Source organism: Cololabis saira, chromosome 15 (genome assembly GCF_033807715.1).
Source record: "Cololabis saira isolate AMF1-May2022 chromosome 15, fColSai1.1, whole genome shotgun sequence".
NCBI classification, from domain to species: Eukaryota; Metazoa; Chordata; class Actinopteri; order Beloniformes; family Belonidae; genus Cololabis; species Cololabis saira.
In genome coordinates, this window is record NC_084601.1 from 37,813,004 (window position 1) to 37,838,870 (window position 25,867).

The 25,867-nt window shown below is 39.3% G+C and overlaps 1 protein-coding gene across 2 annotated transcripts; it reads left to right on the forward strand.

Annotated features, from left to right (window-relative positions):
• The first annotated feature begins 185 nt into the window (after nt 1-185).
• On the forward strand, nt 186-22,515 carry LOC133460748 (uncharacterized). 2 transcript variants are annotated; one of them, XM_061741495.1, is made up of 4 exons: nt 186-503; nt 3,538-3,619; nt 17,560-21,110; nt 21,250-21,651. In XM_061741495.1, the coding sequence occupies exons 3-4, from the start codon at nt 18,030-18,032 to the stop codon at nt 21,508-21,510; spliced, it is 3,342 nt and encodes a 1,113-aa protein (XP_061597479.1). In that variant the 5' UTR covers nt 186-503; nt 3,538-3,619; nt 17,560-18,029; the 3' UTR covers nt 21,511-21,651. The 2 variants fall into 2 exon arrangements, with proteins under 2 accessions (XP_061597479.1, XP_061597478.1); XM_061741494.1 differs by having other exon boundaries at nt 17,560-22,515.
• Nucleotides 22,516-25,867: the final 3,352 nt, after the last annotated feature.

The window sequence follows — 25,867 nt, forward strand, 5'->3', positions numbered from 1 at the left end:
CGTTGTGATCGTTACACTGTCTATTGTGATCGTTGTCAATAAAGGTTTATTGAAACAAAAACCGTGTTAGGGGCTGATTTATAGTCCTGCGTTAAATCGACGCAGAACCTACGCCGTACCCTACGGCGTAGGCTCTGCGTCGCTTTAACGCGGAACCATAAATCACGCTTTGAGGGGCAGCAGCTCCAGACCGGGACCGGGAGGAGGAGGACGGGAGGACGGAGAGAGAAGAACCGCGACGGAAACACAACAAAGCGGGCAGAACCCGGGCCGAAACGTGCACCGGGGCGAGCACCGGGACCAGCACCGGGACGTGCAGGCTCGGGGCTCTGTGGGGGGACCGGGCTGCCCGTGAGCAGGGTTTAGGGAGTGGAACCAGCAACCTCCTGCTAGGACCAGGCCCCGCTGACAGCAGGACCAGCACCGGGACCAGGACCAGGACCAGGCGGGCTCCCCGCCCCGGGACCGTGTGTGCGGGGCTGCAGCCCCGGCGGGGAGTGGAGGTGAAGCTGAACAACAGCAGCAGTTCTGCTGGAGGAGCTAGTGCGGCTAGGTAGCATGGTGTAGCTCCTACAATACTGCATTTAAATGTGATTTTAGTGGTTTAGGGACTGGTTTAGACAGGAAATGAGAGGGAAGGGAACAAAGCAGCACGTTTCAGGCCGTTAATGTGGTTTTAGAGCAGGGATTTGAGCAGTTTAGTAACATTATAGTTATGTGTGTGTGTGTGTGTGTGTGTGTGTGTGTGTGTGTGTGTGTGTGTGTGTGTGTGTGTGTGTGTGTGTGTGTGTGTGTGTGTGTGCGCGCGCGCGCAGGACTGTCTCAGAAAATTAGAATATTGTGATACAGTCCTTTATTTTCTGTAATGATTTTCACTTAAAATAAGTAGAAAAAAATCAAATTGCACTTAAAACAAGACTCATGACTGGAAAAAACAACAATTTTCACCTGTTTCAAGTAGATTTTCACTTAGAATAAGTAGAAAAATCTGCCAGTGGAACAAGATTGTTTTGCTTGTAATGAGAAGATAAATCTTGTCCCACTGGCAGATTTTTCTACTTATTTCAAGTGAAAATGTACTTGAAATATATTATGTTATTATTATTATTATTATTATTATTATTATTATTATTATTATTATTATTAACATGATAATAAATTATTATTATTGTTAAATTGTTATTATTATTATTATGTTATGTTGTTATTTTTCTGGTAATGACTCTTGTTTTAAGTGTAATGAGATTTTTTGACTAAAAATTAGACATTTTAACTAGAAATAAGACAAATATTCCTGGTAAGATTTTGAGTTTTTGCAGTGTGTGTACAGGACTGTCTCAGATGATTAGAATATTGTGATAAATTCCTTTAATTTCTGTAATGATTTTCACTTAAAATAAGTAGAAAAAAATCTCATTACACTTAAAACAAGACTCATCACTTGAAAAAACAACAATTTTCACCTGTTTCAAGTAGATTTTCACTTAAAATAAGTAGAAAAATCTGCCAGTGGAACAAGATTTTTTTGCTTGTAATGAGAAGATAAATCTTGTTCCACTGGCAGATTTTTCTTATTTCTTATTTTTCTACTTACTTCAAGTGAAAATCTACTTGAAACATTGAAAATTGTCAAATAACAAGTTAATTTTCTGGTAATGACTCTTGTTTTAAGTGTAATGAGATTTTTTTGACTAAAAATGAGACATTTTAACGAGAAATAAGACAAATATTCCTGGTAAGATGTTGAGTTTTTGCAGTGCACAAAAAAAAAAAAGGTTTCTGGCAGTACTTAAAAAACTCAAAATCTTAACAAGAATATTTGTCTTATTTCTAATTAAAATGTCTAATTTTTACTCATCACTGGAAAAAACAACAATTTTCACCTGTTTCAAGTAGATTTTCACTTAGAATAAGTAGAAAAATCTGCCAGTGGAACAAGATTGTTTTGCTTGTAATAAGAAGATAAATCTTGTTCCACTGGCAGATTTTTCTACTTATTTCAAGTGAAAATTTACTTGAAACAGGTGAAAATTGTCAAATAACAAGTTATTTTTCTGGTAATGACTCTTGTTTTAAGTGTAATTAGATTTTTTTTGACTAAAAATGAGACATTTTAACTAGAAATAAGACAAATATTCATGGTAAGATTTTGAGTTTTTTGCAGTGTGTGTACAGGATTGTCTTAGAAAATTAGAATATTGTGATAAAGCCCTTTTTTTTCCTGTAATGCAAAAATGTCATACATTCTGGATTCATTACAAATCAACTGAAATATTGCAAGCCTTTTATTATTTCAATATTGCTGATCATGGCTTACAGCTTAAGAAAACTCAAATATCCTATCTCAAAAAATTAATCTTAAACTGTAAGCCATAATCAGCAATATTAAAATAATAAAAGGCTTGCAATATTTCAGTTGATTTGTAATGAATCCAGAATGTATGACATTTTTGTTTTTTTAATTGCATTACAGAAAATAAAGAACTTTATCACAATATTCAAATTTTCTGAGACAGTCCTGTATGTATATATTTGATTTTGATTTGATTTATTTTATTTTTGTACACGTAAAAAAAACAACACTTACAGAGAAGTTTAAGAAAACAAAACAAAGAATTTCATCCTTTAACACTTGATATCTTAATTTACATGTGCAAAAAAGGAGTAGGAAGAAGTGTAAATTTATTTAATCCTACCCTCATTCACTAATCATTTAACCCGTATTTATAAATACTCACACACTGTACTCACACTGCTAAATAACTATTATTATTATTATTATTATTATTATTATTATTATTATATACTGTAATTATACTCACACACATACCTATACATACATACACATAGTTGAATATTTCTATATATTTGTACACACATGCCCATATAAATATTTATATAAATATACTTATTTACACTATACTGTCCCTATTAACTGCTAAATCTGCTCTATAGCTATGTATATATCCACTTACACGCGTATTCACACACACATTATATATATATATATATATATATATATATATATATATATATATATATATATACACACACTCACTCACACGTATACATGTGTATATACTATGTGTATGTATATATATATACATGTGTATATGTGAATACGCGTGTAAGTGGATATATACATAGCTATAGAGCAGATTTAGCAGTTAATAGGGACAGTATAGTGTAAATAAGTATTTATATGGGTATGTGTGTACAAATATATAGGAATACTCAACTACTGTATGTGTATGTATGTATGTATAGGTAAGTGTGTGAGTATAATTACGGGTTAAATGATTAGTGAATGGGGGTAGGATTAAATAAATGTACACTTCTTCCTACTCCTTTTTGCACATGTAAATTAAGATATCAAGTGTTAAAGTATGAAATTCTTTGTTTTGTTTTCTTATCTTCTCTTGAATTGTTGTTTTTTTACGTGTACAAAATCAAATCAAATTGTGATCAGTCAGTGTTGTGTTGATGTGGCTGATCGATCATCCTGATCTGATCTGATCACCTTTTCATTTCTCTTAGATTGTGGAGCTGAAGTCTCCAGTGTTCTGGTCACATGGTGAAGTGTTTCCCCCCCGGTCCATCCGGACCTGTGGATTAGCAGGTGAGACGCACAACATCACGCACTCGTGACTCCAGATGTTTGTTTGTTTTCAGCGCATCTCTCACGGAGATAATTCACTTTAAATCTGTGGATCTAGAGGTCATTTATGTCAACCACCTGTCATTTTAAGTTTGCACGCATTTGAGCAGTAGCTCGCATGTTTTTGCTAAAAACAAACACAAAAAACTAGTGTTGATCTGCATTTCAGATGAGTTTGGTTTCCTGAGCAACTGTTTTTTCTCTTAACGTGCTTCAGCTTGTTGTATTATTCTTATTAGAAAAGATCATATAAAATATAGGGCTGGGCGATTATACGATCTCGATTTGTGATCGCGATCAAATTAAGTTCGATCACGGTGATCAGCTGTGGGTCTACTTTCTCGATCACGTGCAAAACATGCTGCAGCAAAGTGCACGACAACCAATCACAACCCGCTTTCCTGGCACCGCGCTGTCTGCATTAATTGATCATGCATGACATGCCGCGGCAAGTTGCATGACCATAGGCATTAAAGTAGTCACATCTGCCTCCCCTGCACTGGTGGGAGCAAGCGTGACCAGAGAGAATAAAACTACAAGACAACAACAACCGCAGGCTAGCGTTAGCTTAGCTTCGAGCCGACCGGGACTCACGGTTAGCGGTTATTTATTTATTTATTTCGCCGGACAACTTCTTCCGAGCGTACAGGAGGAGGGTGTGATGGATTCACAAAATGCCCTTCGTGATGGATGTATTGTGTATTCGAACCGCACTCATTAAAGTTGTGATTCGCTCTGCTTGTACCACAAATTACTCTGATCACCGCCGACTTCAGAAACTCCGCGGCCCCGACATGGGTGTGTGTGTGCGTGCGTGTGCGTGCGTGTGTGCGTGTGTGCGCGCTCAGCGGAGTGAATGTGTCGGAGCGCGGAGGCAACAAGCAGAGCTCACCAGATGACGCCGTAGGTGTAACGCGGGACCATAAATCAGCCTTAAGTCCCTTTAGGCTAATACTGTGAGAAATAACCTCTCATAATAGCGGTACTACAGTTAATAAATGTAATAAAACTGCCGTTTCTGCTGGCTACTGAGTCCTGTAAGTGGCGATTGAGTTTTAACTCCTTAATTACCAACCAGCGTCAGAGTCACGCACAGTAAACAAACAGTGATGTTAGAGCGCCACCTGTTGGTCAATTTAAGCAACCGCATCGCCAGCTGCTTGACAGTGGCTCAACTCATATTAGTTTACTGTTTTTGTTTTTAATAATGTCATTGCAATTTTATCTATGCAATTGTGAAAAAAATGGCAAAATAAATGAAAAACTGTGAACAACCGCATTCCGTAGGCTATTCAGTACTCAGTATTCAGCCAAGTCTTTAAATTTTATTCCGCTTCAGTTTCGGCCTCAAATTTTCATTTTGGTGCATCCCTAGTTTTTTCGGTGGGTACCACTGGTAGCATTCTGGATTCTTGTTAAAACATGCTATTGGCTTTATTTGTTAATAAAAAAAAACTAATCTCTGGAGGGGGGGATCTTCTGATTTAAAAAAAATCGTGATTAAAAATCGAGATCGTTCAATATGGGAAAAAAAATCGTGATCACTTTTTTTGCCATATCGCCCAGCCCTAATAAAATATATAGTTTACAGACAGAGCACTATACGCCAAAACCTCCAGACACAGAGACAGTTTCTTCCCCCAAGCTGTTGCTCTGATGAACTCAGTGTCTCTCATAGAGTAATCAATCACTGTGCAATAATACAGGATTCCTACGGGTGCTTGAAATCTTTGAAAGTGCTTGAATTTCAATGTTGTGTTTTCAAGGCCTGAAAAGTGTTTGAATTTTAGTTAAAGTGCTTGAAATTATAACTCTGTGTCTTTAACAAAATTGGGATCAGACTGTATAGTTTAGTTATTACAAGGAGAAATAAAATCAGTAAGATGAAACATAACTAGATGTTTACAGCACGATACAATGTACATAATTGTGATAAGAAGCAGAAAAAATAATTATGAGTGTATATATATTCCTGTAGATTAGGGCTGTTCGATTTTGCCCAAAAATTAAATCTCGATTTTTTTTCTCTCAAAATCCGATTTTCGATTACGATTATTTTGTGAATTGACAAAAGGCAAAGAAATGATTTCAAATATGCTGTTTTTTTATTGAACATTTGCCCCATTGGACTTTAAGTGCAAACTTTGCTCTTATTAAACCAAAAAGGAATGAATAAAGTGCAAAACTCTGTAAAATAAGTTGAAAAAAAGTTAAAAAAAATATAATAAAATATAAAGTTTTATCTCTGAAAAAAGAAATCAAGGAACACGAGCCGGTCTACCCGGTGGCATATTCCAACGCCCCCTCCTACACTAAAGAGCCTCTCCGATGGGGCACTTGTCGCAGGTATCAAGAGGTATTTCCATCAATCATTAATATGGTATCAATCATTAATATGTGTGCAGACAAGGTAAAAAAAAAAAAAAAAAAAAAAAAAGTGAAAAATCGATTTTACGATTTTCACATTTTAACATCGTTCTAATTACATAATCGCGATTACGATTTAAAATCGATTAATCGAACAGCCCTACTGTAGATATTTTACCCCAGCGATTGAGGTGCTTAAAGATTTTGAAAGTGACCCTTGAAAGTGCTTGAAAAGTGCTTGAATTTGACCTTATAAAAAATGTGTAGGAACCCTGCAACTTGTTTTATTATTAATATTATTATTATAAAAGATCATATAAAATATATAGTTTAGAAAAGTGACAGAGCACTGTACGCCAAAACCTCCAGACACAGAGACAGTTTCTTCCCCCAAACTGTTGCTCTGAATCTCATCACTCATAGTGTCTCTCATAGAGAAATCAATCACTGTGCATTAGTAATAATAATAATAATAATAATAATAATAATAATAATAACCACAATCATATGCTGTAACAATTAGAGCTGGGTATCGATTCAAATGTCAAGAATCGATTCAATTCCCATTTTTAAGATTAAGAATCGATTATCACCATTTGATTCGATTCGATTCAATATTGATTTGGGTTAGTGTTGCCTGGATTATATGACTGTAAAATAACTAGTGAAATAATAATTTCACAATAATTATTGTGAAATAACTAATAAATAAATAACTCAAATAGGCATTTCAATATCCATTTATTTTATCCATTTAATATCCATTTATCCATTTGTTTATTTCATGACAAACCGTGTCCGATAACAGAGAAACCAAACAAGCTCTAGTAAATATAGATAATATGAACTTCATTGAACTAATATAACATTTAGAAATTTAAGCTGAAATGTCCAGCATTTTCTCTAAAGAAAAGTTAATTTAGTTTAGGAGTTTTCAAAACTACTGGGACTACTGGGATTAAAGTTCACCAGGCAAGAATGTAATGATGGAAAAAAAAAAAAAAAAAATCGATCTTTAACAAATCGATTTTTAGGAATAAATATGAGAATCGATTGAATCAGAAAATCGATTTTTTTTTAGTAACAATGCACCTTTCAATAACCATGTCTACCTCATACTGCTGCACCTTTAACTTTTTTTTATTGTAAATATGTAAATAAGAGCTGTCATTTGTCTATTTACTGTACAGTGAGTGAAAATAACCGAGTCAAATTCCCTGTCTTGTTTGACCTGACTTGGCCAAATAAACATGATTCTGATTTTCAGACTGTGTTTCATCCCCACATTGGCATTATGGTTTGTGTCAAAGTGCTGGTTATAAAGCCCTCCCCCTTTAATTGAATTAAAAAATTGCACCTGTGTTTAGCTATTAATAAAAAGACAGTAATGCAAAGTTGTGGCAGAAATGTGATGGACAAAATCTGTTCTCAGGCAACTAAAAAGTACTGGCTTGTTTCCAAAAGGCAGAAATGTGTTTTTGCTTCCCATCTATCCTTAAATTGGTTTCCCTCATCATTATTGTTTCTTTTTCTTTATAAATGTTTTGTCTGCATAATTTGAGGAACTGCCATGCAGTGACCAGATGTGCAGGTAACTCAATCAAGGTGTGTTGTGGGACATGTATCTGTTTATCACAGTCTAGAGTTCTATTCTAAGTGCAGAATTATCTTTTGCATGTTTTTGTCGGCCAGATCTATGTCCAGACCCCAGACTATTAGTCCAGGGCCCAGAGCCCAACATTTCACTGGTCAGCACCACTCAAGGTGACAAAACGTGATTCTATTTTGGTATGATAACCTTCCTGAGTGGCAGCTGGATCATAGTTATCAGTTCATGAAGTTACCCACCCCCTTCAGAAAATTACATTTTAGAAGCTGCTGCATATCCTGGTTTAGACTCATGTACAGGAAATCTGTCAATGTTTCACTATATTGTCTTTGGTATCATTTTAAAGGGGACCCTTTAAGCTTTCATTCAAGCTAAGATGTGAATCTTTCTGACCAACATAGAGGTCACTGCAGCTCTTTAAACTATAAACAACACACATTTTTACACAATCTTCGCCTAAATGATATACTATCTTTTAGCCCTGTGTCATCTAGGAACAACAGAGACACAAAATACAAAAACTGGAATACTCACAGGACCATAAGGATTCAGGAAATGTATAATATACCCGTACTATATCATTGTTACAGGTCATTGTGAGCCTTAAACTAGAAGAGCATCATTAGGCTCCTATGAAACTATAACAGCCACTAATGTCACAAACTGGTCTTTATCTGCAAATACACGACATAAAGGACATAACAATGAGATAAGGAACCAGATTTGTTTTATAAACAAGCATCTATAAAGTAGTTTTCTGAAGGGGTGGTAACTTCATGAGCTGATAACTATGATCCAGCTGCCACTCAGGAAGGTTATCATACCAAAATATCATCTACAGACTAGGGATGGGCGGTATGGACAAAAAAATGTATCACGATAATTTCTGGCATTTATCCCGATAACGATAAAAAAATACCAATACAAAAAGTGTCATCAACGGGAATATTTCTTTCTTTCTTTCTTTCTTTTTTTCTTTCTTTCTTTCTTTCAGACTCATTTCTTTCTTTCTTTTTCTTTCAGACTCATTTCTTTCTTTCTTTCTTTCTTTCTGGCTCATTTCTTTCTTTCTTTCTTTCTGGCTCCTTTCTTTCTTTCTTTCTTTCTTTCTTTCTTTCTTTCTTTCTTTCTTTCAGACTCATTTCTTTCTTTCTTTCTTTCAGACTCATTTCTTTCTTTCTTTCTTTCTTTCTTTCTTTCTTTCAGACTCATTTCTTTCTTTCTTTCTTTCTTTCTTTCTTTCTTTCTGGCTCATTTCTTTCTTTCTTTCTGGCTCATTTCTTTCTTTCTTTCTTTCTTTCTGGCTCATTTCTTTCTTTCTTTCTTTCTTTCAGACTCATTTCTTTCTTTCTTTCTTTCTTTCTGGCTCATTTCTTTCTTTCTTTCTTTCTTTCTTTCTTTCTTTCTTTCTTTCTTTCTTTCTTTCTTTCTTTCTTTCTTTCTTTCTTTCTTTCTTTCTTTCTTTCTTTCTTTCTTTCTTTCTTTCAGACTCATTTCTTTCTTTCTTTCTGGCTCATTTCTTTCTTTCTTTCTTTCTTTCTTTCTGGCTCATTTCTTTCTTTCTTTCTTTCTTTCTTTCCTTTTTTTTCTGGCTCATTTCTTTCTTTCTTTCTTTTTTTCTTTCTTTCTTTCTTTCAGACTCATTTCTTTCTTTCTTTCTTTCAGACTCATTTCTTTCTTTCTTTCTTTCTTTCTTTCTGGCTCATTTCTTTCTTTCTTTCTTTCTTTCTTTCTGGCTCATTTCTTTCTTTCTTTCTGGCTCATTTCTTTCTTTCTTTCTTTCTTTCTGGCTCATTTCTTTCTTTCTTTCTGGCTCATTTCTTTCTTCTGGCTCATTTCTTTCTTTCTTTCTTTCTTTCTTTCTTTCTTTCTTTCTTTCTTTCTTTCTTTCTTTCTTTCTTTCTTTCTTTCTTTCTTTCTTTCTTTCTTTCTTTCTTTCTTTCTTTCTTTCTTTCACACTCATTTCTTTCTTTCTTTCAGGCTCATTTCTTTCTTTCTTTCTCATTTCCTCAATTTATCGTTTTTACCGTGAGATACAAATTCTTACCGTGGGGAATTTTTTTGACAGTTTATCGTGAACGGTAAAATATCACCCATTCCTACTACAGACATGGATCTTTTCAAACATTATAAGCTAGTTTGTCACCTTGAGTGGTTCTGATATCTGGTCTGGAACATGGACTATATGGTCACAAACTGTGTTTATCAACCAAAAGAAAGGGATGATGAAGGAAAGTGTGTGAAATGAGCTCATTCCCCAACAAAGGCTGGCTACGGGTATGAGATGCGTCAGCGTTTGAGAGGTGCTTGTTGGAGTCTCTGCTCCCCCACACTGAGAGGGTTCTTGCTTCAAGTTAGTTGCCCCCAACACGTCCCCGGGGAGGTATTCCGGGCATGTTTACAGCCCCCGGGGCAGATCCAGGAGATGCTCGGCTGTCTTGTCTTGGTGTTTCCTTGGAAGAGCTGGAGGAGGCGGCCGGGGAAAAGGAGGTCCGGCCTTCTCTGCTTCGGCTGCTGCCTCTGTGACGCAAACTCACATATGTGGACATTAACGTACAGATGGAAGTACAAAAATTACGTTTGGTTTCTAAGCTTCAGTATATCTACTGGTGGAAATGTGATCGGAATTAATTTTTTCTGTTTGACTGGACTGATAACGTTAATGAAGCATGTTGCACCTGAACACGGCAAAAAACTCAAAATCTTGCCAGGAATATTTGTCTTATTTCTAGTTAAAATGTCTCATTTTTAGTCAAAAAATGTCATTACACTTAAAACAAGAGTCATTACCAGAAAAATAACTTGTTATTTGACAATTTTCACCTGTTTTCAAGTAAACGTTCACTTGAAATAAGTAGAAAAATCTGCCAGTGAGACAAGATTTATCTTCTCATTATAAGCAAAAAAATCTTGTTCCACTGCCAGATTTTTCTACTTATTTTAAGTGAAAATCTACTTGAAACAGGTGAAAATTGTTGTTTTTTCCAGTGATCAGAATCAGAAAGGGGGTTTATTGCCAAGTTTGTTAACACACACAAGGAATTTGTTGTGGTGATTGGTGCAATACACTATACAGTAAAAATAAAAATATAAAAGCAAACAAATATATGGAGATAAAATAAGAGATAGAATAAAATAAAATGTATAAACAGAAATGTACAATATGAGGATTAAAAAGTGCTGGATATGAGTCTTGTTGTAAGTGTAATGAGATTTTTTTTTTACTAAAAATGAGACATTTTAACTAGAAATAAGACAAATATTCTTGTTAAAATTTTGAGTTTTTGCAGTGAAGGATACTTTTTTTTATTTTTGTAAGCCATGCTTAATATAAACAAGGTTTCTTCCCAAGAAAACTACATGGAATATTAATGTATTATTTTCAATATAGCATTGTAGGTGTGTGTGTGTATTATAGCTGTGTTGTTGATTTTAAGTTTAAAATTTAGAGCTATTTAACCTCCTTGTGTTGTTTCTTTTTGTTTGTTTTTTTTACTGACCCAAATTTTCCCAAAGTTTCTCGTTATCAAAAAGAAAAAAGGTTTTCTTTAAATTGTGGTTGGAATGGTGATAGTTGAATTGATAGAATGAATTATTTTAGGCTGAAATGTTTTGTTTGTGCACGGATTCTGAACAATGGACAAGTTACTGGTAGTGGTGCTTTTAATGTTGTTTTAGATTAAGTTTTTGGTCTTCATAAAGATGTTTGCTCTCCTCTCGTCTCCGAGTCCATAGAGACGTGCACTTGAGTCTCTTTCTGCTCATCTCATACTATCTAACCTTAACTTGACCCCTCTCTGAAACCTCTGTGTGGAGTAATTGTTGTATCATACGTGTTAAAACACCAAGTTAAAATTGACCATTTGACTCAAGTCATATAAAATATACATCTATATTATATCAACATTTTGACCATATCTACTTTAGTGACTTTTAATTGGAGAAACTAAAGTGATCGTTTGGTAGCTTTTATTCCTCCTCTCTTTGGTTATTGGTGCTGCAAATAAAGAAAGTCTCTTCTTTAAAAGCAAGAAATAAAGGCATGTGGATATTTGATGGCATCTTTATTCTTTGAATTTATTTCATTTTTGTTTGTCATTTAGTTTTCATATGGCATATCAGGTTTTTTTTGCAAAAAAAAATGCTTTTTTGAGGAGGGATGACGTCTCACATTTGTCCGTTACATGAGCAGAAATTAAATTTTATGAATTAAGTTTTGCATTTCGGCCTGAAAAACATCAGTCTTTCATGGTTAAACATCATTATTCTACTACTCCATGTAGGGCTGTTCGATTTTGCCCAAAAATAAAATCTTGATTTTTTTTCTCTCAAAATCCGATTTTTGATTACGATTATTTTGTGAATTGACAAAAGGCAAAGAAATGATTTCAAATATGCTGTTTTTTTATTGAACATTTGCCCCGTTGGGCTTTAAGTGCAAACTTTGCTCTTATTAAACCAAAAATGAATGAATAAAGTGCAAAACCCTGTAAAATAAGTTGAAAAAAGGTTTTAAAAAATATAATAAAATATAAAGTTTTATCTCTGAAAAAAAAAATCAGCAAATCAGCACTTGCAAACATACAGTAAGTTATATTTCCAATTAAATAAAACAAGACATTTTCTAATTAAACTAAACTGGGTCTTTGCATGCTAAATAATAATGCAACCCATGAAGGAGGTAGAGGTGTGTAATGTCAGTCATTACATTTGCTATTCACATTTGCAAGTTTTTTGCAAGGAACACGAGCCGGTCTACCGCATCTGTCTTGAGGGATGCCCGGTGGCATGTTCCAACGACCCCTCCTACACTAAAGAGCCTCTCCGATGGGGCACTTGTCGCAGGTATTGAGAGGTATTTCCATCAATCATTAATATGGTATCAATCATTAATATGTGTGCAGACAAGGTAAAAAAAAAAAAAAGTGAAAAATCGATTTTACGAGTTTCACGTTTTAACATCGTTCTAATTACATAATCGCGATTACGATTTAAAATCGATTAATCGAACAGCCCTAACTCCATGTAGAGATCTACATTGGTGTGGTTATACTTCCAGTCTGATTATTTTATTGGGGGTATGAACTGTTATTAGTTGCTTTCCCAGTACACTTTTGCACAAAAGAAAATCGAATGTTGGAATTTGTGATAGAAGTTGTGCTGCAGGGAGTCTGTGTTTGCATTGAAGGGTGTTTTTTAAAATAAGCGTAACTCTGTGTGTCGTCCTGCGAAACTTCCCTTCAAAACAACAAAAAAGAAAATATCAACAAAAAGAGGATTACTGAAAATAATCTTTAGTCTTTGACAAATTGTTGCAATTGCCACTACCGCTGTTTAGATGTCAGATAATGAAGGCAGCAGATGATTATGCAGAGCTAAAGCCCTTATGTAATGCATAATGATTTAGTGTTAAAGCACATTAAAGCATGCAGATTTACTGGCTATGTCACATATGTCACACGCTTCCAGAGAGGCGGAAATTCGTAGAAAGAGTTTCCATTATATTTTTTTCCATAAAGTGGGTTATCGAATCACTATTTAGGATTTTTTTTTGTTTGTTTTCAATTTAGAGCCGTTTCTATTACAGGATTATTTTATTTTGATTTCGGGCAAGTCTAGGGGCAATGGAAACACTGCAAAAACTCAAAATCTTACCAGGAATATTTGTCTTATTTGTAGTTAAAATGTCTCATTTTTAGTTAAAATGTCTCATTTTTAGTCAAAAAAATCTCATTACACTTAAAACAAGACTCATCACTGGAAAAAACAAGATTTTTTTGCTTGTAATGAGAAGATAAATCTTGTCCCACTGGCAGATTTTCCTACTTATTTCAAGTGAAAATTTACTTGAAACAGGTGAAAATTGTCAAATAACAAGTTATTTTTCTGGTAATGACTCTTTTTTTTTAAGTGTAATGAGATTTTTTGACTAGAAATTAGATATTTTAACTAGAAATAAGACAAATATTCTTACGATTTTGAGTTTTTCAAAATCTTAACAAGAATATTTGTCTTATTTCTAGTTAAAATGTCTCATTTTTAGTCAAAAAAATCTCATTACGCTTAAAACAAGACTCGTCAATGGAAAAAACAACAATTTTCACCTGTTTCAAGTAGATTTTCACTTAAAATAAGTAGAAAAATCTGCCAGTGGAACAAGATTTCTTGTCTTGTAATGAGAAGATAAATCTTGTTCCACTGGCAGATTTTTCTACTTATTTCAAGTGAAAATTTATCTGAAACAGGTGGAAATTGTCAAATAAGTTATTGTTCTGGTAATGACTCTTCTTTTTAGGGTAATGAGATTTGTTTGACTAAAAATTATACATTTTAACTAGAAATAAGACAAATATTCCCGGTAAGATTTTGAGTTTTTGCAGTGGACGTAACAGGAAGTCACGAGTGTTGAGCTTGAATGTTGGTTCTCAACAGCTTTTGCTCTCTTGTTTCCGTCAGACCGACTTTTTTTCTTTTTTCTTTTTTGGATACTGGATCTTGAAGACTGGTCTTTGGTGTCGAGCACCTGGACGTTGGCAGTAAATTCTCCGGGGCATCTCTGAGTCAGGATGTCTGACTCATTTTGCAGATGCTCAGTCAAATACTTTGGGCTCTCTGTCATGTTCTTCCAGGAACTCCCCGAGCATCGTCTAGCTGGAAGAAGCTGAGGTAGAGAGAGTGAGAGTGATCTGCTACTATGTCTAGCTGGAATGTGTAAATCCATATGCACCCTGGAACCCAAGAGGATCAGATTTTATTCATCTCACCTGTCTGTGGTTTTATTATTGTGGCATGAAAGAAACTGAGAACACCAGCCGCCAGATAAAGCTCTGATCCAATCCAGTCATTTGAGCTGTAGTGGTGAAGTGTGTCATTTGACACAAACGTTTATGCTGAAGGACTGGGGGCCGGATCTTTGTACTTGACTTTCCGGATGTTAGTTCATTAGGTGGACATCCGGTTTTCAGTTTGGTTATCTGGATTCCCCTTTTAATTTCCTTGTCAAATGTTGTTTTTATTGTCTGTTTTCTCTGTGCCTCTGTTGCGTTTGTGCTTCTGTAAACGGAGTTGAAAGTATATTGATTGGTTTTTGTGTCTAGATCAGGGGTCGGCAACCCAAAATGTTGAAAGAGCCATACTGGACCAAAAACACAAAACACAAATATGTCTGGAGCCGCAAAACATGAAAAGTCTTGTATAAGCCTTAGAATGAAGGCAACACATGCTGCATGCATTTTCATTATGCACTTCGAGAAAAGTCTAAATGTCAAGAAAAAAGTCGAAATGTCGAGAAAAAAAGTCAAAATGTCAAGATTAATGCTGAAGTACAATCTTGAGAAAAAACTGTTGAGAAAACAGTCGAAATGTCGAGGAAATAGTCAAAATTTTGTGAAAAAAGGTGAAATGTTGAGAAAAAATTTGAAATGTCGACGAAAAAAGTCAAAATTTTGAGAAAAAAAGTCTAAATGTTGAGATTAATGTTGAAGTACAATTTCGAAAAAAAAGTCGAAATGTCGAGAAAAAAGTCAAAATTTCGAGAAAAAAGTCAAAATGTCGAGATTAAAAAAGAAAGTAAAAAGGAAAAAAAAAGAGGAAAAAAGAAAAAAAAGGAAAAAAGAAGAAAAAAAAAGAAAAAATAGGAAAAAAAAAGAGAAGAAAAAAGGAAAAAAAAAAAGTCAAACATTTTTGAAAAAGCTCAAGGAGCCACTAGGGGGGCGCTAAAGAGCCGCATGCGGCTCTAGAGCCGCGGGTTGCCGACCCCTGGTCTAGATCATTTGTGAATGAAGGCCTTTGTAACTTGTGTTGAGAATTGTTTTATTGATTTTTCAACTAAAACGTGGTTTTTCTCAATCTTCAATGAAAGTAGAATGTGGTAATAAAACGTCCATGATTGAGATTTGGTAGGAAAACAACTGATGAGCTTTACAGGATGAGGCACGAGGGTCACTGAGTTCCAGCTGGGTGGTGATAGAAAGCAAAATGAAGAAAAAATAAATCCATGTAGAATAAATATCACATGTGCCTTTGTTGACTCCAGACTTCTACTGGAATAATTTTGCTACAGAAGTTAAACTCTGATTCCTGATTTCAAGGGCGGGAAATACTTTTCTTTCTATTCCAGATCATTTGTCCCAGCAGGACAGATGATGAGACAGGCCAGCTTGCATTAAGCCGGGCAGAGAATGTGCGATTATCGGCTCGTTTTGAACCGTTTTTCCACACGTGCGACTATTTTTTGGATCGGGCCAGATTTCGATCACAAATCGTGTACTCGCAAGAAAATCAAACGTGTTTGAAATCCTGGTCGTGCTACGACCCGATTTGCCTCATCCTTTCACAGAGAGCATGCGCAATCTCTGATGTCACGTCAAAAACTATTTTTTGTAGTTTAAAGTGTTGCAAATTCACATTACAAATCATGTTTTAATAGCAGAAAAAAAGACTGCATTTCCCACGTCTGCCAATTCCTTGTCCAATCTCGGCGTTGTCTAATCTTTTTTCATTTATCGCCACACAGAACGGCACAAATTGCTAAAGGCTGATTTATGGTTCCGCGTTACACCAACGCAGCGTACGGGGCGCGTCACCGCGTACCCTACGCCGTAGGCTCTGCGTTGGTGTAACGCGGAACCATAAATCAGCCTTCAGTGTGTGCTCTGTGTGCTGTTCTGAACTTCTCTGTTGTGCTCATTTTACTGGGACGCTGGGTCCCTGCGCCGAGACACAACTTTTGCGGTATGTGTTCATTGTTGTGTCTAAAAATGATGTGCAGTGCCCACCCAATCAGAAACGGTACAGATATTTGGGGATTTTTTTTAAATTTGTATATATATATATATATATATATATATATATATATACCGTATTTTCTGGATTATAAGCCGCACCTGTATATAAGTCGCATCAGCTCTATTTTTAAAAAAACAATAAAAAAAAGATATATAAGCCACACCCGTATATAAGCCGCATCCGCTCTATTTAGAAAAAAAGATATGCAAGCCGCAGATATTTATGTTGTTAGATTAGATATTTACTACATGTAAAGAACCATTTTGAACTGTAAATGATGTACATGTTTGTACCTAAATAGATCCTTTCCTAACAGTGTCTTTTAACACGGCATGAACTTTGCTGATTAAAACGGGACAGAACCAAGAGAAAATAACCAGTATTTATTTATCTGTTTGAAATCAGCTTCTACTTCTATCTGCTAAAGAAGAAGTAGTGTATTCTTCTTTGCATTTATTTTTTCTTAGTTTTTATTCTAATTCCAGTTAGCACTCCCCCTAGCGGTGGAAGAAAAATCCACAGAATAGCCGCACCTTTGTATAAGCTGCATGGTTCAAAACCTATGAAAAAAGTAGCGGCTTATAGTCCAGAAAATACGGTATATAAAAAATAAAGGATCCCCATAACCTTTGATCGGGTGGGCAGGACGCACGTTTGGGTGGACACAGCTCACCCCTGCCCCAAAACCGAGTTCCAGTAACAGAAGTCTGACGGGAGGATTATGAACGTATAGTGTGAGCAGACGGGTCGTACAGTGTGAGACCATAAATCGTGGGCTCTGAACTTTTGAGCTCAGCGATCTAGTCGTGCAGTTTGAGATGGGACTGACTCAAACGATTTAAAATATCGCACAGTGTATGCCCAGCTTTACTGTACATTTAAAATTTAATTGCAATATATTTAATATGTATCACGTTTATGTTGTATTCTGTGTTTTTTGTCCATGACAATTGTTTACTTACCAATTTTATGTACAATTGTATTAGGTATATTTTGTGTAGATTTATAGTGTTTCCTGTTGTGAATTAAAGGCAAGAAAAACAATATATTGTTTCCTTTTAGTTTACCTGAAAAGTATCAAGTCACTAATGACATAATTGTGACTTAATCTCTTTTTTTTTCCTCTTCTTTTCCTCAGACTTCACAAAGAGCTCCATGACTGGAAGGAATGCCGTTGAAACAATGGCCCGCCCACCTTTGGATTAACGAACACGCTCCACTTTGAATGGATTTTAAACATCGGCTGACGATTATGGGACGTTTTAAAGAAACACTACAGACTGTTGTCTTTTTTTTTTTAGTTTAATTTAGTATATTTCCTATTTATGACCCATTTTTTTATAATTTTCCACAGAAGCACTTGAAGGCTTTGCTCCCAAATGAAGTTCAAGTGCATTAGTGGTAGATTTAAGTGAGAAAAGCAAAGCTGCAATTTTTTTTCAACCGCACTGACTTATTGGACATTTGGAGTGGAATCCGCATCAAGACTTACCTAAAGATCAAACCCTCCCGGGTTGATAAGGGCTCTCTTCTGTTTCTAGTACCCGTTTCTACATAGTTACGTACCCAGGGTGGCTCTGCCCTCTGGATACTTTGCCACATTGGAAGATGTTCCAGTTCAGCAAGTACCCCATGGACATTTTGGAGATGCTAAGTGGACACCAGGCCCACCAGTTCAAAGGGCTTGGCCTGGAGAGACAGTTGAGCCACCAGCAGCAGGTGCAGCTGCAGCACCAGCAGCAGCTGCAGCAGCAGCACCAGCCCTCCTCCGACGGCTCGGGGAGCCTCCTGTCCGGCCTGGGACTGGGCTCCCTGCAGAGCTCCCGGAGCAACGCCTTCGCCGATTCCTCCTCGTTATTTGCCAAAATCAGTGCCCCGCCATCCATCTCCCACCAGAGCCAGTCGTCGTCCTCCAGCCACAGCTCCAGGAAGTCGAGCAAGATGAGCAGCAGCAGCGGCAGTTCCGCGTCGGGATACCCGCAGTTCCTGCGGCCTTTTCACCCGGCGGAGGCGGCGCTGGCTCAGGAGCAGCTGCACTCGGGGATGGGCCGCTTTGACTTCGGCGGCGGCGGCAGCGGAGGCAGCGCCGGGGTCATAGGGGTCACGTCCGCGCCCCCGCCTCCGCCGCTGCACCCGGGCCTCGCCGTGCCCCAGCCTTCCCCCGGCCCTTCCTCCTCCTCGCCATCGCCCTCCACCTCTTCCTCGGCCTCCAACAACGTCTCCGGCAGCACCGCGGTCCCTTTAGTGGGCCAGTCGGACCCGCGCAGCCTCCACCAGCAGTTCAGCTGCATGCTCGCCGCCAACCAGTACTTCCTGTCCGGCGTGCCCACCAACAGCAGCCTGGAGCAGTTCCTCGTGCAGCAAGGCACTCACAATCACCTGGGCCTGGGCCTCAGCCAGGGCGCCGCGGACTCCAACTCGGCGCTGGCCCCGCCCTCCGCCCTCCACTCCTCCCACGGCCACTCCACGCCGCAGCAGCAGCAGCAGCAACAGCAGCTAACCTCTCACGCCTTATCGCACCCGCACAGCCACGCTCACCACCCGCACCCGCTCCACCCGGCGCCTCAGCCCGCCCCGCTGGGCGGCTTTGATTTCCAAGGCATTCCAGTGCTTTCCTCCAACCAGATCGCTTCGTTAATGCAGCAGGAGGCGGGCCTGCCCCTCCCCCTGCCTCTGCACCTGTCCATATCGAAAGAGGACGCGTCGAAGTCCGGAGACAGCTCGTCTACGTCGGGGACGAGCGGCGGCAGCAGGAGAAAGAAGGCGATGGCGGGGTATCTGCCGCAGAGGAAAACGGACAGTAGCAGTCACACCAGCCACAGCAGCAGCTCCAGCGGACACAGCCAGAGCTCGTCCTCGGGCCTGGTGGGCGCGGGATCCGGGGCGGGGGCCCTGAGCGAGTCAGGGCACTCCTCTCTTCTTTCGTCTTCCTCCCAGTCATCGTCCACCGTCTCCTCATCGTCGTCTGCCCCCGCCTCCTCCAATTCCACTTCCGTGCTGGTAGCCAACGGCAACCAGCAATTGCCCAAATCCCAAGAGAGTCACAACAATAGCTCGTCCTCACAACCGGAACCAGAGCCCCTTTACCACTGCGGCGAATGTGGTAAAACCTTCACTCACCTGTCCAGCCTGCGGCGGCATCTCCGCAGCCACGGCCTGACGCCGGAAAGCCAAAGCAGAAAGTCGGACTGTAATTCTCCCAGCCCGGAGAGAATATTCTGCTGCGGCGAGTGCGGGAAGAGATTCAAAAAGAGAGGCCACCTCATCCAACACAGCGTCACCCACTCGGAAAATCGCCCCTTCGTCTGCAGCATCTGCCAAAAGTCCTTCAACCGCCGAGAGTCGCTCACGAGACACGAAAAGATCCACGACGAGAAGCCCTTCCGCTGCCCGGCCTGCGGCCGCTGTTTCCGCGAGAGCACCTCTCTCCTCAACCACGCCGCGTCGGGTGCCTGCGGCAAACCGCCGCGCAGCTCCAAGAACCGGGCCGGCGGCGCGGCCAACGCGTCCTCCAACCCCAGCAGCAGCAAAATGGGAAGCAGCGCTAACGGCGTAGGGATCTCAAACGACGGGACGGGGATGGCAAGCGACAAGTACGCGACGGATTATTCCAGAAATCGCTACCAGAATCAGCCGCCGTACAACAGCAGCGTCGACGACTACAGGCGGCCGCAGCCTTCGTCTATGTTCACCGCGGAGGGGACTTTGGCCAACGAGATGGCTAGCCAAACTCTGCGGAAGGCCCCGTTAGCTCCAACTCTTCACCCCCATCCCCAAAGTCAGCAGCAGCACCATCAGCATCACCAACAGCAGCAGCAGCAGCAGCAGCCGCCGCCGCAGCAGCAGCAGCCGCACCTCCCTCTGTCCTCCCTGTTGGACGATTCGGAGGACGAGGTCACCAGCAGCGCCATGTCGGCCATCGCCGCCGCCGCCGCGGCCTCCTGCGACATCAACACGGAGAGCAGGGAAGGAGAAAGGAGGGATATCATCGGAGGGCTGTTGGGGGGGTTGGGGTTTGGTAACATGGGCGGGCCGTCGTCCACGTCCAGCCTCAACGGTTCCACCATGCCCCTAACGCACCCCAGCCAGCCCAACGCCAAGCCCAGGAGGCCCCGGAAACCCCGGGAGAAAAGGGACCCCAACAGCATCGTCCGGCGGCGGAGGAGCCCGGCCCCGCCGGGGGACGGCTCGGACCGGCCGTACGGCTGCCAGATCTGCGGCAAGCGCTTCCGGCGGGCGGAGACGCTGCGGCGGCACAACCGCGTCCACACGGGCGAGAAGCCGCACGCCTGCGAGGTGTGCGGCAAAATGTTCCGCGAGCCTTTCCACCTCACTAAGCATCTGACCGTTCACTCCGGTCAAAAGAACTACAAATGCAACCTCTGCGGGAAGATGTTCGCCTACGCACAGAGCCTGGTGCGGCACGGCAAGCTGCACCGGAGAGGCGAGATCGACAACCAGGGCAGGAGGATAAAGGGCGCGGCCGCCGCCATCAGCCAGGTGGCCAACTCCGACTTCTTCTCGTCGTGCTCCCAGGAGGAGAAGTCCCCGACGTCCGGCACCCCGTCTCAGAGGCTTTACACCTGCACGGTGTGCTGGAAGTCGTTCCGCCACTATTTCCACCTCACGGCGCACCAACAGACTGTCCACGGCGGCGGGGTGGGGCTGGAGAAATCCTTCCGGTGTGAAGTATGTAGCAAAGCTTTCGCCTACTCCAACAGCTTAGTGCGCCACAAGTTGTCTCAGCACGGCATCGACCGCAACGGTCAGCGCGCGAACCAGTCGCAGCCGTCTGGATACTCAACGCTCTTTTTTGATTCCGGTTCAGGTTCCAACTACAGCGGATCAAGCCACCTGCAGCAGGGAGTCTCTGAGCAGCAGCAGCAGCAGCAGCAACACCAACAACAGCAACAGCAGCAGCCGCAGCAGCAGCAGCAACAACAACCACAGCAGCAGCAGCAAGAACAGCAGCCAGAGCAGCAGCTCCAGCACCCTTTTCACTATCGTCCAAAAAACTTCCAAAAGCGACATGGACAGACAAGAAAGCATAGGAAGAAAAAAAGGCGCGTGGTCATCCACAGCATCATGAGAGACGGGAAGCTGGTGGGCGTCCCGCTGAGCGAAGACACGCGCCGGAAGCTGCTGCTTATCCGGAGGAAACGGGGCAAACTGGCGGTGCAGATCAACAAGAAGAAGCTGCTGGCGCAGCTGCGGATCAAGGGCTGCGTGATGAAGGTGAAGTCGTGGAGCGGCGGCGCCGTCAGAGTCACGGGCCTCACCTCCATGGAGGTGCCGATCAAGCGCTTCCCTTGCCCCATCTGCCGCAGCACCACGTACGCCAAGCAGGGCTCGCTGCTGGTGCACCACGCCGTCAGGCACCCCCCCAGGAACTCCGGGCGCGTGGCGCGCCTCCTGTGCCAGGTGTGCGGCCGACGCACCGCGACGCTGCACAAGGCCCTGAAACACCGGGGCCAGCACCTGAGAAAAGCCGCCTTCCAGTGCCACAAATGCCACCACCGCTTCTGGAACCCGCTGCTCCTGAGCCGACACAAGTTCTCCTGTCGGCGGGCGGCCGCCGCCGGTGCCATCGCGGCGGCGGAACGGAGCTGGGGGGCAGCCAAGAAGCCGCGGTCGCCGCTGACTCACGACCCGTCGGATAGCGAACATTCACCGCTCCAGCCGACGGTTGCCGCGGCGATCCAGCCCGACAGACCGGCCGTTCTTAGCGATTACAGTCCGTAAACACAGTTTTCTAGGCTAGATTGTTTTTTGATGTTTATTTTTATTAATCGAAGAAGCAAGTGATCAAGAGCTAGCAAGTTTTTAACAAATTTAAAAAAGAAAAAAAAAAGGGGAGGGGGGGTTTAGTATGACTAGTGTATCATCCCCATGCGCCCACTGCAAAAACTCAAGAATATTTGTCTTATTTCTAGTTAAAATGTCTCATTTTTAGTTAAAAAAAAATCTCATTACACTTAAAACAAGAAAAAAAAACAATTTTCACCTGTTTCAAGTAGATTTTCCCTTGAAATAAGTAGAAAAATCTGCCAGTGGAACAAGATTTTTTTGCTTGTAATGAGAAGATAAATCTTGTTCTACTGGCAGATTTTTCTACTTATTTCAAGTGAAAATTTATTTGAAAATTGTTAAATAAGTTTTTTTTTTGGTGATACTTATTAAAGGTTTAAGAAAGAAAAATAACTGTTTTTTTTTTACAATTTTCACCTGTTTCAAATACATTTTCACTTGAAATAAGTAGAAAAATCTGCCAGTGGAACAAGATTTATCTTCTCATTACAAGCAAAAAAATATTGTTCCACTGGCAGATTTTTCTACTTATTTCAAGTGAAAATTTACTTGAAAATTGTTAAATAAGTTTTTTTTTTGGTAATACTTATTAAAGGTTTAAGAAAGAAAAATAACTGTTTTTTTTTTAATGTCTCATTTTAAGTCAAAAAATGTAATTACACTTAAATCAAGAGTCATTACCAGAAAAATAACTTGTTATTTGACAATTTTCACCTGTTTCAAGTAAATTTTCACTTGAAATAAGTAGAAAAATCTGCCAGTGGAACAAGATTTATCTTCTCATTACAAGCAAAAAAATCTTGTTCCACTGGCAGATTTTTCTACTTATTTTAAGTGAAGATCTACTTGAAACAGGTGAAAATTGTTGTTTTTTTCCAGTGATGAGTCTTGTTTTAAGTGTAATGAGTTTTTGTTTGACTAAAAATGAGACATTTTACCTAGAAATGACAAATATTCTTGTTCTATATTCTAGTTTTTGGGTAAACCTGTATGCCACGCCTGTATAGTACAGCATAGGGGCAATGCTAAACTAATGTGGGCTTAAAAGGCCCCAAATTCTCCTCTTCCCCCAAAACTAAAGAATATAAGACACGGTTTTAGTAGCATCTCTTATTTAATTTCCAATTAGCAGTGTTTTAGCATCGATGAGGAGTGGATGCGTATTCTTGGGCGAGATGCCTCAAGGACCAGTTTATTTTCCTCAAGTTCACATTATTTACAGCTAATCAGTGTAGTCCTCGTCTCCTGTTCTGTGTCTATTTGTAACCCCGGTGGACAAACGGATTCATTTAGTTTCATTATTGAGATAAGAGTTGCCCTGGAAATAAATTATTCTTTAAGGTAGAAGGAAACCCTTACCTTGACACTAAGTAGCTCATAAAAAAATAGGTTTTATTTGTGTGTCAGAACGCCATGTTAGTTTATATGCTGGGAAAGAAAAGTAAAGACAAACAGGTGTTTATGACTGTTTTTAAAAAAGAAAAAAAATGTACACTACTTTTTTCTTTTTTTTTTATAAAAGGTTTTTTCTAACAGGCATGGGTGGAGCGGAAACACGACTCAAGCTGTTAATGTGTTCAGGATTGAAAAGGACAACAAATAACGAGTGTACTGTACAATTAGTATTATATTTTATTATATATTATTTGCTGTTTTTTACTCCAAGTATCACTTCTTTTATCATGGTTAGTATTGTATGGGTTGGGAGGGAATGAATCGGGTCTATCTTTATAAAACAGTGGGATGAGTATATGTATCTATGTGATATCTCCCCTTTTCCCCATCGTCACGGTCCGTCATGGCCACACTTTTACCCCCCCCCCCTTTTTTTTTTCTTGTGTAACAAGCGTGTACACATAGTTCCTTATTTAGGTCCTGTCCTGACGTGATTTTCCTTCTTTTCTGTAACACTAAACATGTAATATTACTAAATTTCTATCCTCTTCGCCTAAAAGTGACTTGTTGAAAACCCTGAAATCGAATAAAATAAAAAAAAAATAGTGAAACTTTCACTTTTGACTTAAAGTTTTGTTTCAATGGGTAGAAAAAGATAATTTCCACAACTGGAATATCATTTCTAAAGGTTTTTTTTAAGGAGGAGGTCAAATTCTGGAGGAAGGTACTGACGTACGTGGACGTGGACTCCACATTCCCACCACATCACACAAAGTTTTGGGTGTAAGACATCTGTCTCTGAATTTCTCTGAAACACTTTATCATCCTGGAGGTTTAAGTTTTTGAATAGCTGCTAACTGAGACTCAGATGTTAAAATATATGCAAGTTTCATTCTCTAAAGCCTTCAACGTGTTTTGTCATATCAACCTCAGAAATGTTTCCTATCTTATCTGGCATTATCTTTCCAGAAAGTATTTTTTATACAGGACTGTCTCAGAAAATTTGAATATTGTGATAAAGTCCTTTATTTTCTGTAATGCAAAAACGTCATACATTCTGGATTCATTACAAATCAACTGAAATATTGCAAGCCTTTTATTATTTTAATATTGCTGATCATGGCTTACAGCTTAAGAAAACTCAAATATCCTATCTCCAAAAAATTAGAATATTCTGGGAATCTTAATCTTAAACTGTAAACCATAATCAGCAATATTAAAATAATAAAAGGCTTGCAATATTTCAGTTGATTTGTAATGAATCCAGAATGTATGACATTTTAGTTTTTTTTAATTGCATTACAGAAAATAAAGAACTTTATCACAATATTCTAATTTTCTGAGACAGTCCTGTATGCAAGTTTCATTCTCTAAAGCGTTCAACGTGTTATGTCATATCAACCTCAGAAATGTTTCCTATCTTATCTGGCATTATCTTTCCAGAAAGTATTTTTTATATAGAGAAAATTATAATTAACAGCATGCATTTAGATCATGCTTTAAAAAAATTATATTGTCTCACTATAGATGAAGAATCAAAGTGAATTGAAAAGGATTCGGACAATTCTCTTCTTTGGGCAACTATAAGACCTATGGTGTCAGAGTCGCAGATATAGATTGGTGTAATATGATAAGATCACACTTCCAATGCAGGCAGCAAGTTAGAAAGGGCTAACATTATGCTTTGGTTATTTTATCATGAAATATTTTGCGATTACTGAACTACTGAAAAGGGAATTTCCAATAGCAAATCAGAAAATCAGAGATATGCAATATGCAAAACTTACTAAAAAGGTGATTATTAGATTATCTTGACTTTTTTCTTTTTGCAGACTGCATGAACCCAAGATATTCAATGTTTTTTTTTCTTATGAAGTTCACGTGCAAATATCAATGAATTAAAAAGTAGATTGAGATTGAAAGTAGATTCCAATCTTTCTATGAGGAATTATACACTGCAAAAACTCACAATCTTACCAGGAATATTTGTCTTATTTCTAGTTAAAATGTCTCATTTTTAGTCAAAAAATTTCATTACACTTAAAACAAGAGTCATTACCAGAAAAATAACTTATTTGACAATTTTCACCTGTTTCAAGTTAATTTTCACTTGAAATAAGTAGAAAAATCTGCCAGTGGGACAAGATTTATCTTCTCATTACAAGCAAAAAAATCTTGTTCCACTGGCAGATTTTTCTACTTATTTTAAGTGAAAATATACTTGAAAAAGGTGAAAATTGTTG

What these genes read in the sequence shown, in the direction of transcription:
- LOC133460748 (XM_061741494.1), top strand. Translation starts at nt 18,030, where the DNA reads ATGTTCCAGTTCAGCAAGTACCCCATGGACATTTTGGAGATGCTAAGT.